The following is a 14583-nucleotide window of genomic DNA, read 5'->3' as shown; positions in this document are numbered from 1 at the left end:
AATCCAACCAAATATTGGTGAATAGTTGGTTGGATGGATACGGTGGTCTAATTTTACAACTGGAGGATGGAAAAAGGACATATTGTCTTGCAAAACTCAAAAGAAGGACAGAGGTGCCTGGGTGGCTCAGTGGGTTGGGCCTCTGCCTTTGGCTCGGATCATGATCCCGGGATCCTGGGATTGAGTCCCACATTGGGCTCTCTGCTCAGCAGGGAGCCTGCATCCCCCTCTCTCTCTGCCTGGCTCTCTGCCTACTTGTGATCTCTCTCTGTCAAATAAATAAATAAAATCTTTAAAAAAAAAAAGAAGAAGAAGAAGAACAAAATCTCTACACATTCCTCTGTTTGATGGAAGGATGAGAAGGCAGTGATCTTCTGGGTAACAATAATTCTTGCCCCAAAAGTAAAAAAGGTGGCACTATATCAGAATTTCAGAACTGGGGGAGATCTGGGTAAATCTATAATTGCCTTAGAGGGTCTTGGGTTTGGAAATACTTAAATACATCAGATCCAAAGAACAGAGGATGACCCCAAGCATACAATTCCAAGAGACAGGATAGGAGGCAGCCACATCCCAGACAATGAGAGGAAAAGCCACTTTTCAGATTATTCCAAAGGGAATGCTTTGGTGTCAAGGTCACAGAATGTACATCTATATATTCTCCCTCATGTTTTGAAGAAGAATTAAGAATAGACAGAAGAGCTCAGAACGCTGCCTGAGATGCTGGGACAAGGACCTATTTCTACAACTTTGGGTAAAAAGTTCAAGTGCCAGGATTAAAGAACACTGGACCACAGTGACAATCAATATATTTTGAATACATTTAAAGGTCTTCCTAAAAAGACACCCTTTAACTAGTATTTATTTTACAAAACTTCTATCACAAAACCTTTTGTAAGGGACGATGTGGCCCATTAATCATGCCTCGTGCAAAGTAGTCTAATATCTACGGACCTGACTTCTCACCCAGCTGCCATGACTAGCTTGCGGTGGGCCTTGGCAGATCCACCCTTTCTCTGGACGTTGGTGTCTGTCTGAAAAGGGAAGGCACAGGGACAAGGCCACCACACAACAGAGATCACAGCTTATGTTCGAAACCAAACCATGGGATATTGCAAGTTGTATCTGTACATTCATTTGTCCAAGTACTTAATATCCATCTGTGGTGGGCGCTGTTCTAGGTGCTGAAAGCACAGCAGGGACCCAAGGAGACCCACCCAACTAGTGCCAGCCCCAACAGAGAGTAGTTCTGATCTGCGGGACGAACAATAAGCAAGGAAACCGGAAAACAAGGTAATTTCATAGAGTAGTAAGTGCTGTGAAGAAAAGGAGCCAGGTAAGAGCATAAAATGTGACTAGGGAGGGTAAGCTTTTCATACAATGTAGTCAAGGCAATACCTCTCTGTGAACTTGATATCTGGGCAGACACTTACATGATGAAATAGACCCAGCCATATGAAAGTCATGAGGAAGAGAGGTCCAGGCAGGGGACTTTGTAAGTGCAAAGGCCCTGAGGCAGTAATGAGTTTGACATATTTGAGGACCTGAAAGAAGGTCAGGAATGCTGCAAAATAGAGTGTAAAGGGGAGAGTGGTATGAACTGAGGTCAGCAAGGCAAGCAGGAGCCAGATCCTGCATGGGGAGGGCTTTAGATTTTATTCCAAGCCTGATAGGAATGAGTAGGGGGTTTTCGACAACAGAATCATGATTGGATTTAGGATTTTATAGGACCATTCTTGTCAAGGAGAAGACAGCAGAGCTGGCAAGTATGGAAGCATGGAAGCCAGTCAGGAAGATATGAGAGAATCAAGGTGAGAGAGGATGGTGGTAAAAGGAGGATAGCGGCATCAGAGTCCAAAGTAGATGGATGTGAGATGATTTTACATGTAAGAAGATAGATTTTGTGATAGATAGAAAGATAGAAGTGGGGGGCACCAGGAAGAACCTCTCAGCTTTTGCTCTGACCATTGTAAATGTGCATGTGTTTCTGTTATTATTATTATTACCATTGGCCAAAAGGTCCAGGTTTGATGAAGGAGAAGAAATCTGTATATTGCCAAGCCTCCCTAGGGGCCTCTCCTAGGCATGTGACGTGCTTGTCCAATCCCACCACCAGTTTGGATTTTTGTTTCGGAGAGATTTCCTTTGCACCTTGGATCTTGGAGGGGCTCCTCAGAGACCCCCTAAGGGGACCAGCGGCCTGGTTCCTAAGGTGCTAAACTAATATGTGGCATTTAACACCTGCTCTTATCATCCTTGGCAGAGCCCACCTGAAGCCTCTTAACACAACGGTGTGACCCCTCGGGTGTTCCTTATGCCAACCTCGTTCTAGAAAAGTTCAATTACTGAGCCTCACTCCCAACTCCAGATCCTCAAGAAATGGGGTGGTCAACCACTGAGGGCCAGCTCTGGTGAGGGGAATTGAGAAGGGGACCTGTTCCAAGGCAGAGTGCCATGCGCTGCCCCTCCTTGGAGGAGCCAGCTGGAATGTGGAAAACTCCATTGATCCATCCAGAAAATACTTATTGAAAACATGTGCCCTTGGATTTTAGGGATTTCCATCACTGCCAACTTCATTACTGAGTAGAAAGGAAAGAAGTAAGTGGACAATGTCCCTAGAAATCCCAGAGGGGAATGGGCCACTCTGTTACCCTGGAGAGGAAAAGGAGAGATATTTTTCAGGAAAGAGGAGATACACTGGCGGCAGGGAGAAGTTCTTTCAACATATATTCACACAACAAGTATCTCTCAGGCTCCTGGGGCGTGTATAGCCCCATCAAACATGGCTGTTCCCGGCCCTAGGAGGCAGCAGTGAACAGTTCTCATAGAAGAAGCCTCTCTTGTGTTGTTTATCTTGTGTTATAATGAAACTGGGTCTGTTCTTTGTACTATGGCATAAATTAAATATTTGTGAGGAAGCCAAAGCTCCATAAGAAGAAATGGCTTATCTCTTACACAAACATGAAAATTGGGTTTATTCGTTAGGGGGTGGTGGTTGTTTCCTGAGACTACCAGTGAAAGGAGCTGATGAATGTAAACCTCAATCTGAAGTATAAATTCCTTGAAGATTAGATCTGTGCCTTTTATTTCTTCCCTTTCTTCCAGTACTGGGTGACTAGAAAGACTTGGTAGAGATTTGTGGGTTGGGTAGATAGCTATTAGTATTTTTGCTTTGTTGGTATTATGCTTGGGTCAAAATTCCCTAAATCCACAATCCGCCCCCCCCCCCACGCCACCACCATGGTAGGGCAGTGAATGACAAACATATAACTGGCTATGGTTTTGACCAGGCCTCATCCCATGGAATTGCCAAGAGGTTAAAAAAAAGAAAAAAAAAATGGCTCTAGTGTACATTTCCAGCTTTTTTTTTTTTTAAGATATATCCATTTATTTGAGAGAGACAGAGCAAGTGAGTGCAAGTAGGGAAGGTACACAGAGAAAGGGAGAGAGAGAAACTAAGCAGACTCTGTGCCAAGTGGGGAGCCCAACTTGGGGCTCAATCTCACGGTCCCAATTTCAGACCTGAGCCAAAACCAAGAGTCAGACACTTTAACCAACTGTGCCACCCAGGTACCCAACATTACCTGCTTTTAAGAATAAAATACAGATGGTTAACCTGTGGTCCCTGGGATCTAGGGTGCTCAGTCCTCTTACCGTGTTTCCTTATAACCCCAAACTCCCTAATTCTGACTGCAGCCCCTTACCTGAGCTGGATGATGAACCCAGGCTTGGCATGGATGGTCCATTCACAATGAGCATTTAGGGGGTAGCTCTCCAACAAAATCTGACCCTTTGAGGCTCGCAGAACCTGGCCACATCCTGGGAAGAGAAGATTGGGGCATGGAAATTGGATTCAACAGAAAAGAGAGGGTAGAAGATCTCAAAGATCCTTTGAGCTCCCTCCCACACACACCTGAGAACAGAGTGGAGAAGGAAATTACTTTCTCAAGCACCTGGCAATGCATTAGGCAATTTGCCTAGGTTAATTCATTTGATCCACCCAAGTGCTTGAAAAAGGAAGTAATATTATTCCAGTTTTCCAACTGGGAAAATGCATAACAAGAGAGTTAAAGAAATAGCTTGTCTCGCCAATAAAGACAGGAGAGCAGAGATTCAAACCTGTGTCTGACTGTAAAGTCCAAGCCACTCTACCATCCTGCCTCTCCAAGAGTGCCGGAGACCTACCTGTGGGCTCTGCCCTAAGACGCTTTGAAAGTAGCTACTGTGGTCTTTGTCTGAAGCCTCAAACTACGTAAGAGCCTTGGCCTGTGTCCCCTCAACATCCTCTACCCCACAGATATGACCCCAAAGCAACTCCTTCCTGATCCTTTCCATCCAGTTAGAAAAAGTATGTGTCAGTCTGTTCTATAGGCGATTATGTAAATAATGTGTCCCTAACTCATGAGACCAGAAGAGAAACGTGATCTTCAACCATTTGAATTGGATTACTGGTTTTATTTGTTTGTTTGCTTGCTTTCTAGCTCACATTCTTTTGAAAGCTGCCAATTAAAAAAAAAAAAAAATGCATCCAAGGAGTTCTCCTGCTTGAGCTGTGGGGGTCCAAAGCCCTCTACCCTCACTATCACCTTGGTTTCCCTGAGTTACCTCCAAAGAATCATCAAGAAATCCCTGGGCTGCTGAGTCATCATTAACTTACATCATATTCTCCAGTGTTAAGCACAGGTGCGTGATATGCACCCTAGTTTTACAGAAGAATTTGGGGGAAATGTCTCAAATTGGTTTTATAGAAAAAAAAATTATCTGGGCCATATAAATAGATGATATCTCTTACCAGAAACATCAAACTATAATCCATGGGCTGAATGTGGCTCACTGCCTATTTTTGTACATAAAGTTTTATTGGCACAGAACCATACCCATTTTTAATGCCTTGTCTATGGTTGGTCTACAGCTATGGAGAGTGGCACAGTTGAATGGTTCTGGCCATTCACGGAAAAAGTTTGCCTAACCCTGCTCTGTACCGAAATCCAGTTTGACCTCATAAAGTTAAGCTATGCAGTGAGAGTCCATAACCCCCCCCAAAAAATATAAATTCTCATTGTTTAAAAGAAAAATACTAACATCAGGGGCCACTGCTCTATAGCAGGATGACAGTGGTGATCTTCATACAATGTTAGGAAAAGAGCTCAAACTCCTCTTTTGGCAATCTTTGAGATCTGATGCTTGTTACTTTTGTGGAAATTACTGCTGGGTTGGTTGTACAAGTCCTGTCTTCATTCGGATTTTTATTGGGAGCCGTCCTGGTCCGCCAATGGGAAGCACCGTCTACCACTATCCCCTGGGACTGCTTGTCTCGCCTGGCCTCCACCATCTCTTTCTGCAATCCATGTCCCCAGTATTTGATTCTCCACACAGAAGCCAAAGACACCTCTTAAATAAACAAACGAGAAAGCATTACTCTCTCGATTCAACCCTCCAAAGGCTTCCCACTATGCAAACACCTTCCTATGACGCTCATGGCCTGGCCTCTGCCCAGCTAAACTGGCCTCCTTTCTGTTCCCAACTCTGGGCCTTGTCCTTGCGATTCCCTTGGCCTGGAAGGTTTGTCTTCTTCCACATGTCCTTTCTTTGGGAATTAAGTTCAACTACACCTTCTTCAAAGAGGCCTCCCTTGACCACCCAGCTACAGTGGACCTTCATGTCTCTACAGTAGCTGTCCTTACTCTATTTTTCTTTTTCTCCGTAACACATATGACTAACTGAAATTATCTAGCTCATTTGCTTACTCTCAGTAGTGGAGCTGGGACCTCTTCTAGATTGTGCACCTAGAATGGACCCTGGCTTGTAGCATGTGCTCAATAAAGAGCTATCGAATGAATGACAGTGTTATCACAGGCCAGGCACTGGCTGAAAGATTTACCAACATCCTCTCATTTAATGCTCATAAGAAACCTAGGAGAACAATGTTCATCTCCCCCATTTCCCAGACATGCAACACTAAGGATGTAAGAAGTTAGTGACTTCCTCAAGTGGAAGGAAGTGGCTGGAAGGTCGAGAGACTGTAAGTGACTGTTTCAGCTGTAAAGCGCTGGGTGAGAACAGAGACTGCAGAGCCCCACAGCCGGTGGTTTGAGACTCAGCTTTATCTTCACTGGCTGCGTCGCTTTAGGCAAGTTACTTCCTCTCTGGGAACCACAGGAAACCCGAGTCAAATGGGAATAAAGCTGGCACCTACTTCATATGATTTTGTGAGGCTTGAATCAGATCACGGGTGGAAAGCTCTCAGAAGAGACATTAGTAAATGTTAAACTCTTGGTGGTTGGTGGCAGAGCAGGGATTTGAACCTGGATCATTCTAGTACCAATGCTGGGTCATGGCTGGTACACTCAGCTGTCTTGGGGGCTTCCTGACCCAGCCCCGTCCCATAGCACTTTGAAGCAGCAGGATTCTTCCACCCCACCGGAAAAATACATTGTCTCTCCCCCTGTGCCCCACTCCCGGTCCCAGTTTCTGAAGTGCACGTTCCTTCTTCCTGCATACCTCACACGCCATCGCCCCCATCCGCCCATCTGCTGGCTACGGAAGTGATCTTTGGGTGTGCGAGACAAAAAAAGAAATCTTCCTGCTCAGCCTCCACCCTTTGGGGACTGGCAGCTTCCCAGCCTGCAAGGTGTTAAATCCCAGCTCCCACTGCCAACCTCCTGCAGAGACCCCAAGTTAGAACCAGCAGGAAATGCTGTCAGTCCGCTTCCCAGCAAATGGAAACTGGTTTCAGACAGGGGAAGCTGGGCCTCTCCTCGTGTCCGGGGGGGAGCTTCTGCCCACCCCTGTCAGGTCTTTCTGGCAGGAGCATCGGGCTTTAGCCAGACCCAGGATCTCATGCAGCTTCTGGAGAGGTGACGGCCACCATTCCTATCCAGGCACTGGCTCCCGGCCATGTGAGAGGCTAGACCATTGTTCCTGCAGGTCCTGGCCTGTCCTTCAGAAGTAGTCAGGGTTCCAAAGCCCATGCCACAGCTCCGTTTTTCATGATGTTTTCCTTCTCACTCCAGGGGGAAGGGAGGAACTGGCCCCAAGATGGTGGACAAGTTCCAACCAACCGGACACAAAGAGGCCACTTCCCAGAAATGTGCTTGGGGGAAGGGTGTGAGGCACCGGGAAGAAGAGGAAGGAGCCCTACTCCCTTCCCACATCAAGGGGCTCCTTCAGCTCCCTGTCCACTCTCGCCTCTTCTCGGGGAGTTGGCGGGTCGGGGTGCAGGGCAGACTAAGTGCACCTCTCTGTCTAGGGCAGAACAGTGAACACAGCTGAGTGTCCCCGCCAAGGAAGTACTGGTGGCCAACCAAGCAGGTGGTCCCGAGTCTGAAAGACCAGAGCAGGCAATGGGCCCAGAAACGTGCTCAGATTCCCTGACCATGTCTTGCTGCAGGGGAAGTGGGGTGTGTGTGTATATGTGTGTGTGGGGGGGGGGGTTTGCCAGCAAGGCCGGACTCTCCCCTGGGCTCTCAGATCCTGGACTCCTCTCCAGCCCCACCACCCCCCAACCCTTCTCTGGTGTTATGAGCCAACACAGAAAAGACAGCTAGACAGACCCTGCATCTGCAGAACTGAAGGGAAATCTCCATTAATTTCTAAACTGGCAAGAGAGCTGGAAGGTTCCCAACAAAAATGAACACCCAGGCATTCAGACAAAAGTCTCGGTCTCTCCAGCGTGGGGGTGGGGAGGGAGAAGCAAGAGACACAGTGCACTTTGGAGACATGGTTGGGGTTTGGTTTGGTTTTAATCTTTCGTCTTGGGGGTGTCAGTGGGGAGAAGGAGAAAGAAAGCAAGCATTCAGACACAGAGAGACATCTGCATTTCCCTTCCTCCTTCAGAGATGACTCAGAGGCAGGACTCACAATGATTAAGGGGCATTTCCTGAAGCCAGGCTGGGTCAGCACTGCTGGTCAGTCTTTTACTAGCTGTGTGACCCCAGGCAAGTTCTCCAGATTCTCTAGACCCAGGCTTCCTGGTTGGAAATGAGAATAGAGAATAATACTAGTACCTTCTACCATGTTGTTGTTTTCTTATTTTTGTAAGGATTAAATGAGATAGATATTTATGTAATGCCATTAGCACAGTACCAGATACATAAAATGCTCAATAAATGGCACTACATGTAAACTAATAGTGTTATTTCTCTTGAGTCTTGTCTGGATCTGAGGCACTATTTTGGCACAAGACTCACGGGGGACATCCCACGTCCTGACCAGGGCTCCAGGGCTCCTAGGAGTCTCTTCACAGCCCTGACTACATCCCTAAACAGGAGCCTGCACATGGATGGCAAAACAAAGGCCTGGATGAGGACACGGGGATGACCCACGTCCCAGGCCGGGAGCTGGAAGGGAGCTTACACCTTCCACGTGACTTGGTTCATTCCACCATGCAGGGACTCAAGTGAGGACCTCAAGTGCCTCCCACATGGAGACACAATTTAAGACAGAGGATGAGAGACGGGGCTCTGGGGCCCGGCTTCTGAAGTGCCATCTGACTTCCTCTGCTACGTACAAGCTGTATGACAACAGGGAAGTTACTTAACCCTTCTGTGCCTCAGTGTCCTCACCTATAAAACGATTCTGATGAGGATCAATGACTTAATACATGAAGGCACTTAGAATGCCTGTTTCATAGTAAGCGCTAAGAGATGGCTTTTATCAGGGGCTCAGGTCTTAACCTGTGACAGTCCGATGTCCATGAATAATTCCATGGCTCACCCTATGATATGGCTTATAATCCCAATTAACTGGGTACTTCACAGTGATGGTTTAGTTCATTGTTTGCCTCCCCAATGATGTGAGAGCAGGGACCCTATCTGTCTTGTTCGGACCTTTATGGGACAGAGCAGGTGTTTAGATAATTGTTAACGGAATGACTATGCCAGATAAAATCACCTATCTCCCTGCCCAATCAAACCATTCTTCAAGCCCCATCCTCTTTGCCTCAAGTGGTCTGTCCACTCAGCTGTCATCGGAATCTTCACAAAAAACAGCAGAGAGATAATGGAGCTAATCCAACTCAAAAGAGAGGATCTGGGTTGGGGTAGCACAGAAAATTCTGATTTCTGCATAAAGAAAGGATTTCAGTCCTTTTTTTCTGAGCTTCAGTTTGGTTGATTCTATTAAATCTGTGTTTAAGGCCCTTGATCCTTTCTTCCATTGTAACTAGTAGGCTGTGAATCTTCTCCAATGAATATTTTATGATTTCAGATTGCATAGTTTTCAGTTCTGGAATTTCCATTTGGTTCTTTTTAACACTTCCCAAATCTACCCTGAAATGTCTCATCTATCTTCCTCTCTACCTTTTCCTATAGAACATATAGTATATTTATTTTAAAGTTATTTTATTTTTTATTTTATTTTTTAAGGTAAGCTCTGTGGGGCTCAAACTCATGATCCGAAGATCAAGAGACATATGCTTTACCAACTGAGCCAGCCAGGTGTCCCTATTTTTTTTTAATTCCTTGTAGAAGAATTCCAATATTTGATCATGCATGGTCTCTTTTTTGACTGATTCTTTTTCTCTTGACTGAAGGTTATATTCTCTAATTCTTCACAACAGAAAATGTATTTTTTTCTTTTGATTGGTAATATCCTTTCCCGTATTTGGCAGGGATGATGATCATTTTAGATCCAATCAGAAATTAAGCTAGTATGAAATTAGACCAAAGCTGATTCTTCTAGAGGGGTCTCGAAATTCAAGCACCAGAAACCCAACAAAATCCATCTTTGAGTTTCAACATTCTCCGCAATCCACACCCCACTTCCTACACCTCCATAATGGTAAGACTGGGAAATTGTGAGTATTGGAGGCTTTGAAATCACCAAGTTTTTGAACCTGCAAAATGACATCATCCCAAGATCTGCTTTACCCTTGTCTCTGCTTGCTCAGCACGACTTCACTGAAGAGAATACTTGGCAGAGAGGACTGTCTTTACTCTGGGGTCTCCTTTAGATGGAAGTTCAGCCAACCACCCACAGGTTCATCGCAGGTCTGACTGACCCCTCCTCTTTCTCTGGCTGGCCCCGCCTCCTTCCTGGCTGATCCCGCCCTTCACCTGCCCTGCCCTCAGCTTCACAGCTGGCCCCACCGCTGTGAAGCATCCAGGGTCACCTGCTTACACAAGGAGACCCTGTGTACTCCTCTGGAGTTTAGATTTTTCTAGACCTCGTGTTCACAGATACTTGCTGGTTTAAAGAAGACTGAATTTTCTTTGGTTTACCAAGTGATTTCTTGCTGTTTGAGCAGCAAGGAAGGTCTTTTTCCTGTTCTCCCACGCCTTAGCCAGAAACTGAGCAATGATTGAGATCTTTGACAACATAAAATCTTCTATAAAGGCTAAGACATGAATTCCCTGCAGTCAGAGCGTCAGCTATATGTTTCATATATATATATATATATATATATATATATATATAACAAATATTATATATATAGTATGTAGATATACATAATATACATAATTTTCATATAATTTTATATTAAATGTAAAGTGTTATTTACCATATAATCCTTGTTCTGGGAAGATTACCTCCCCATGGCAAACATATATTGTCTTGTCCCTAGGGAATTCTACTTTGTTATTTTCCCTCTCTGGCCCTGCAGTGGTTTTCTTCTCCGACAAGAAAAAGAAGAGCTCACTTCATGGCTCTGGGTTAGTAGTAATAAGAACAGCAGCCACCATTTAGTGAGCATTTACTATGAACCAGGCTCCATATTAAGGGATTTACAGACAGTACTTCATTGAGACCTCACAAACGTCCACAGAGGACCACCATTATTATCCCATTTTGTATATGAGGAAACCGAGATTTACAAAGATTGAGTAACTTTGCTCACCGTTACAGAGGGAGTAAGGGAGTCAAATCCAGATCCTACTGGTTCCAAACCCCATGGTTAACCACCACATAGTACAGTTCCCAATTTGGATCCAAACGGGCCTTGTTCCTTTCCTGGAAGTGTGAGGATACATAAGTCCAGGACAAGATAAACCAGTTTTCAGTGACTCCTCCCCAATGATTCTATGGTTCCGTAGGAAGGCAGCTCCATATATCAGTAATACACAGCTTTGTGGGCTTTTCACTCACTCGCTCTCTTTAAAATTTGCTCTTGATCATTCCCCATTATGGCTCAAGGACCAGCCTACACAAATCATCTCCCTCTCTGATATTCTAGCCCCACATCTTTAGGGATGCCTCATGGCCAGCCCCTCTGCTCTATCCAAACTATGGCTAAGAACATAAAATGTATTAAGGGTCTATAATCTTTCCTCATAAATATTCTGTCATCTGGGTTAACAGGCTAACCTTCCGTCCCTTAAATTCTCCATATCCTGAAAGTCTGGGTCACTGCAGTGTGAGCTAGAAGTGTGTTATCCTGGGTAGCTCTTAGACCTTCTCGTTGCTCGTCTCATTCAGAGGCTGAAACACTCGGCCCGAGGCCCACACTGAATAAGCTCCACTCTGAAGCTCAATGGACTGGTTCCCCTTAAGACGTTAATTTTCCATTTATGAAGCTTTGGGAAGAAGCCTTGACTTTGACTTTAAATATCAGTGCCTTTCATAACCAGTGTCTAGATCCCACTTCTTAAATACCATTCTGCATAAAAGGAACCAGGATTCATAGTGAAATGGCAGGTTCTATGACCCAGACATAAACCATCAACGTGAACTTGAAACATCTGTGGGGAGAGGCGAGCAGAGGGAAAGCAAGCAATTGCCTAAAGAACAACGCTGTGGAGCTGGCTTGAAGGATCTTCACTGGCCAATTCTGGGACCATTCGAGCATCAAAAAGAAAAATGATGATCACATTACAAAATGTGGGAAAAAATGTAAATTCATGAGTTCATAACGCCATAAAAGAGAGAAAAAGTCAGATGTGAGAAAGTGATTATTGGTGGATCCAGGTGAAGGGTATATGAATGTGCTACTTTTTCAACTCTTTGTAAATATAAAATTTGTCAAAATAAAAAGTTGGGGGAAGGAAGAAAGAATCAGCTCCTTTCTGTAGCCAGAATATTCTGAGTTTACTAAACCAATCTTTCCTGGGCAAGAGGACATGAGTAAAGTCCTCTCCTGGGCTCAGGGACCTCGGGCCCTTCTCCTCTTCTCTTTGTTAATAGGACCTGTCAACAGTTATAAATGACCCTCTCACATAAATGGGTTCTAAGACTGTCATAAGTTAGGCTAATGCTAATTATCACAAAGATTGTCAAGGACAGCAAGCAGATAAAGGTGCTCTAACACTGGCTCAGTACCACATGTTCTAGAATTAAATGTAAAATAGTCTGATCCTGGGGTGCCTGGGTGGCTCAGTGGGTTAAAGCCTCTGCCTTCAGCTCAGGTCATGATCTCAGAGTCTTGGGATCGAGCCCCACATCGGGCTCCCTGCTCAGCGGGGAGCCTGCTTCCCCCTCTCTGCCTGCCTCTCTGCCTACTTGTGATCTCTCTCTGTCAAATAAATAAATAAATAAAATCTTTAAAAAAAAATAGTCTGATCCTTTCTGGTGTTTGCCTGTCACTTCTTCCCAGGGTCTATATGGCACTTCAGAAAAGATGCCAGGGCTCTACAGAGGCTGCTCAGCAGGAAGCTGTCCTTCAGGATTAAAGAGCCTGAAAGGATTACTTGGGTGCCATCTACTGGGTAAATGCTTGCACTGCGCCAGCCAGCAACAAGCCTCCCCAGGTTCAGCTCCCTCCTAGTAGAAGCCGGCAGTACATGCCCAGCCCCAGGCAGGCATTCAGCAATTGGTTGAAATGAATTACTTCCTCCTTTGAATTCCCATCACATTTATTTAATGCCAATATGAGGTGCTGGTGATAAGAACCTAATACCATCATATTGATGTCTTCGAACGGTCAAGCCCTGTTTCCATAAAGGACTGTGAACTCGGTGAGGGCTCACGGTTCTCTCTGGTGGCCAGCCCATAAGAAACGCATCATAAATGCTTATGGCTGGGATCAAATAACACCCAGTGTGTGCAAAGAGGCTTTCAGAACAAGCATAATGAAATTTAACAAGCGTACTGGAACCGTTGCAGAATGAGACAGGAATCTGACCATTATCCCGTTTGTCTCATAGCACTGACCACATTCCAGTTCTTATTTATTTTTATTTATTTTTTATTTTTTGGTCTCTCCTCTCTAAATCACAAGCTCCAGAGCAGCAGGAACCATGTCCGCCTTGCCCTTCACTGTACACCCAGCACCTAGGAGCATCCGTTCAGGCAATGTGCTTTGAATGGATGGATAGAAAAAGGAATCATGCTCTCTCTCCTCTTTCCTAGTTGCCTGAGCCAGTTTTGCTAGCCTCAAGAAAGCCCTGAATTTACATAGGGACACCATCACTATCCAACCAGTCAGACTCCACATGCAGCCAACTTTTACACGGAGGCCAAACCCAAGACTCAACCAATGGGTGTTATTGGGACAGGCTCCTGCTATCCTCCGTCTTGTTACTGCTTGCTTTAGCAGTCTTCTATAGGCAAATCTCCTTCCCCTTCTCTACCCTGTCCCCTAAACAAACTCAGAGCAACTGGAGTACCGTTTAGAAAATATTTGTACCCCTCTTCCTTGGGATGGTGTCTACTTCCCTACCTGACTGATCTGGGGCTTGGCCATGTGACTTCTTCCTGGAAAGTTCATGGGTATGATGCAAGTAGAGGCGCTGAATGTACCTGTGTGTTTGGCTCGGTCCCTAGAGTTTTGGCAACCCACCCTGAGAAGAATATGTCCCAAGTAGCTGCTGCTCTTTTGGGCTGAGCCTGGAAGCTGGAGTGTAACCCAGGCCCACCCAGCAGAAATCGGCTGGACCCCAGCTAAGCCACGGACCCGTGAAAAAGGAAAATAAACATTTGTCCTTTTGAGATGGGTTTGTTACACGGAAGAAAAGCGACTAATATAAATGAACACATTATCACCACTACTCCCAAAAGCTTCCACTTGGAAATTCTGTTCTATGACCTCAACACCCCTCCTGCCTCCGTGTTCGACTCCTTTATTACCACTGTGCCTGCTTTTCCAACCCACTGACACCACTCATCCTATCCCTTCTCCAGGCTCTTTCTGGTTTCATGTCTGTCCCAATCGGGACAACCACGTTTCAGCCAACTCCCGGAGGCACTGCATGACTGGTTTTGTTCACCTCTGCTCCCGTGCTGCTCGAAAGCCTTGTCGGGACGGCATTACCTCTGCGGAAATCCAGCCTCCACGGGGGTCCTCAGTCTTGCTTGGACAAGCTTTAATTTATCATGAGCCGGTGCCTCTCCCGAGTCCTCCTGTGGCTGTCCCAAACCTGTGATACTCTCAAGCTGCAGCCATATATCCGCTTCACCCTCAGCGAAGATTTTGCTTCCCACTTTTCGATGAAAACAGAGCTGTGGGAGGGCCCCCGCCAGTGGAGGCAGGATGCTACTGTGGTTAAGAACAAGGGGTCTCGAATCACACAGACTTCGGCATCTTCCTGTCTTACCCACTGATGAGCAAAGGCATAGCTCCACCATCAGCCCCTTCTGAATCCTCTCCTGTCCCTGACTCCCTGGGATTAGCTGTTTCTTACCTATGTTCTCAGAGCCCTAGGCCATACC

The 14583-nt window shown here is 45.7% G+C and overlaps 1 protein-coding gene across 6 annotated transcripts in view; it reads right to left on the bottom strand.

Annotated features, from left to right (window-relative positions):
• Window positions 1–14583, bottom strand: part of PAMR1 (peptidase domain containing associated with muscle regeneration 1) — a 150372-nt gene that overhangs the window by 31480 nt on the left and 104309 nt on the right. For all 6 annotated transcript variants that reach the window (XM_045066019.1, XM_045066020.1, XM_045066021.1 and 3 more), the window contains one exon: window positions 3705–3819. In XM_045066019.1, the coding sequence (XP_044921954.1) occupies window positions 3705–3819 (115 nt within the window). The remainder of the gene's footprint in view (window positions 1–3704; window positions 3820–14583) is intronic.

The sequence above is a fragment of the Mustela putorius genome, unplaced genomic scaffold (assembly GCF_011764305.1).
Source record: "Mustela putorius furo isolate JIRA1106 unplaced genomic scaffold, ASM1176430v1.1 tig00003859_pilon_pilon_pilon, whole genome shotgun sequence".
Taxonomy (NCBI): Eukaryota; Metazoa; Chordata; class Mammalia; order Carnivora; family Mustelidae; genus Mustela; species Mustela putorius.
Note: the sequence above shows the minus strand (reverse complement) of the source record. Positions and strands in the feature narration are given on the sequence as shown.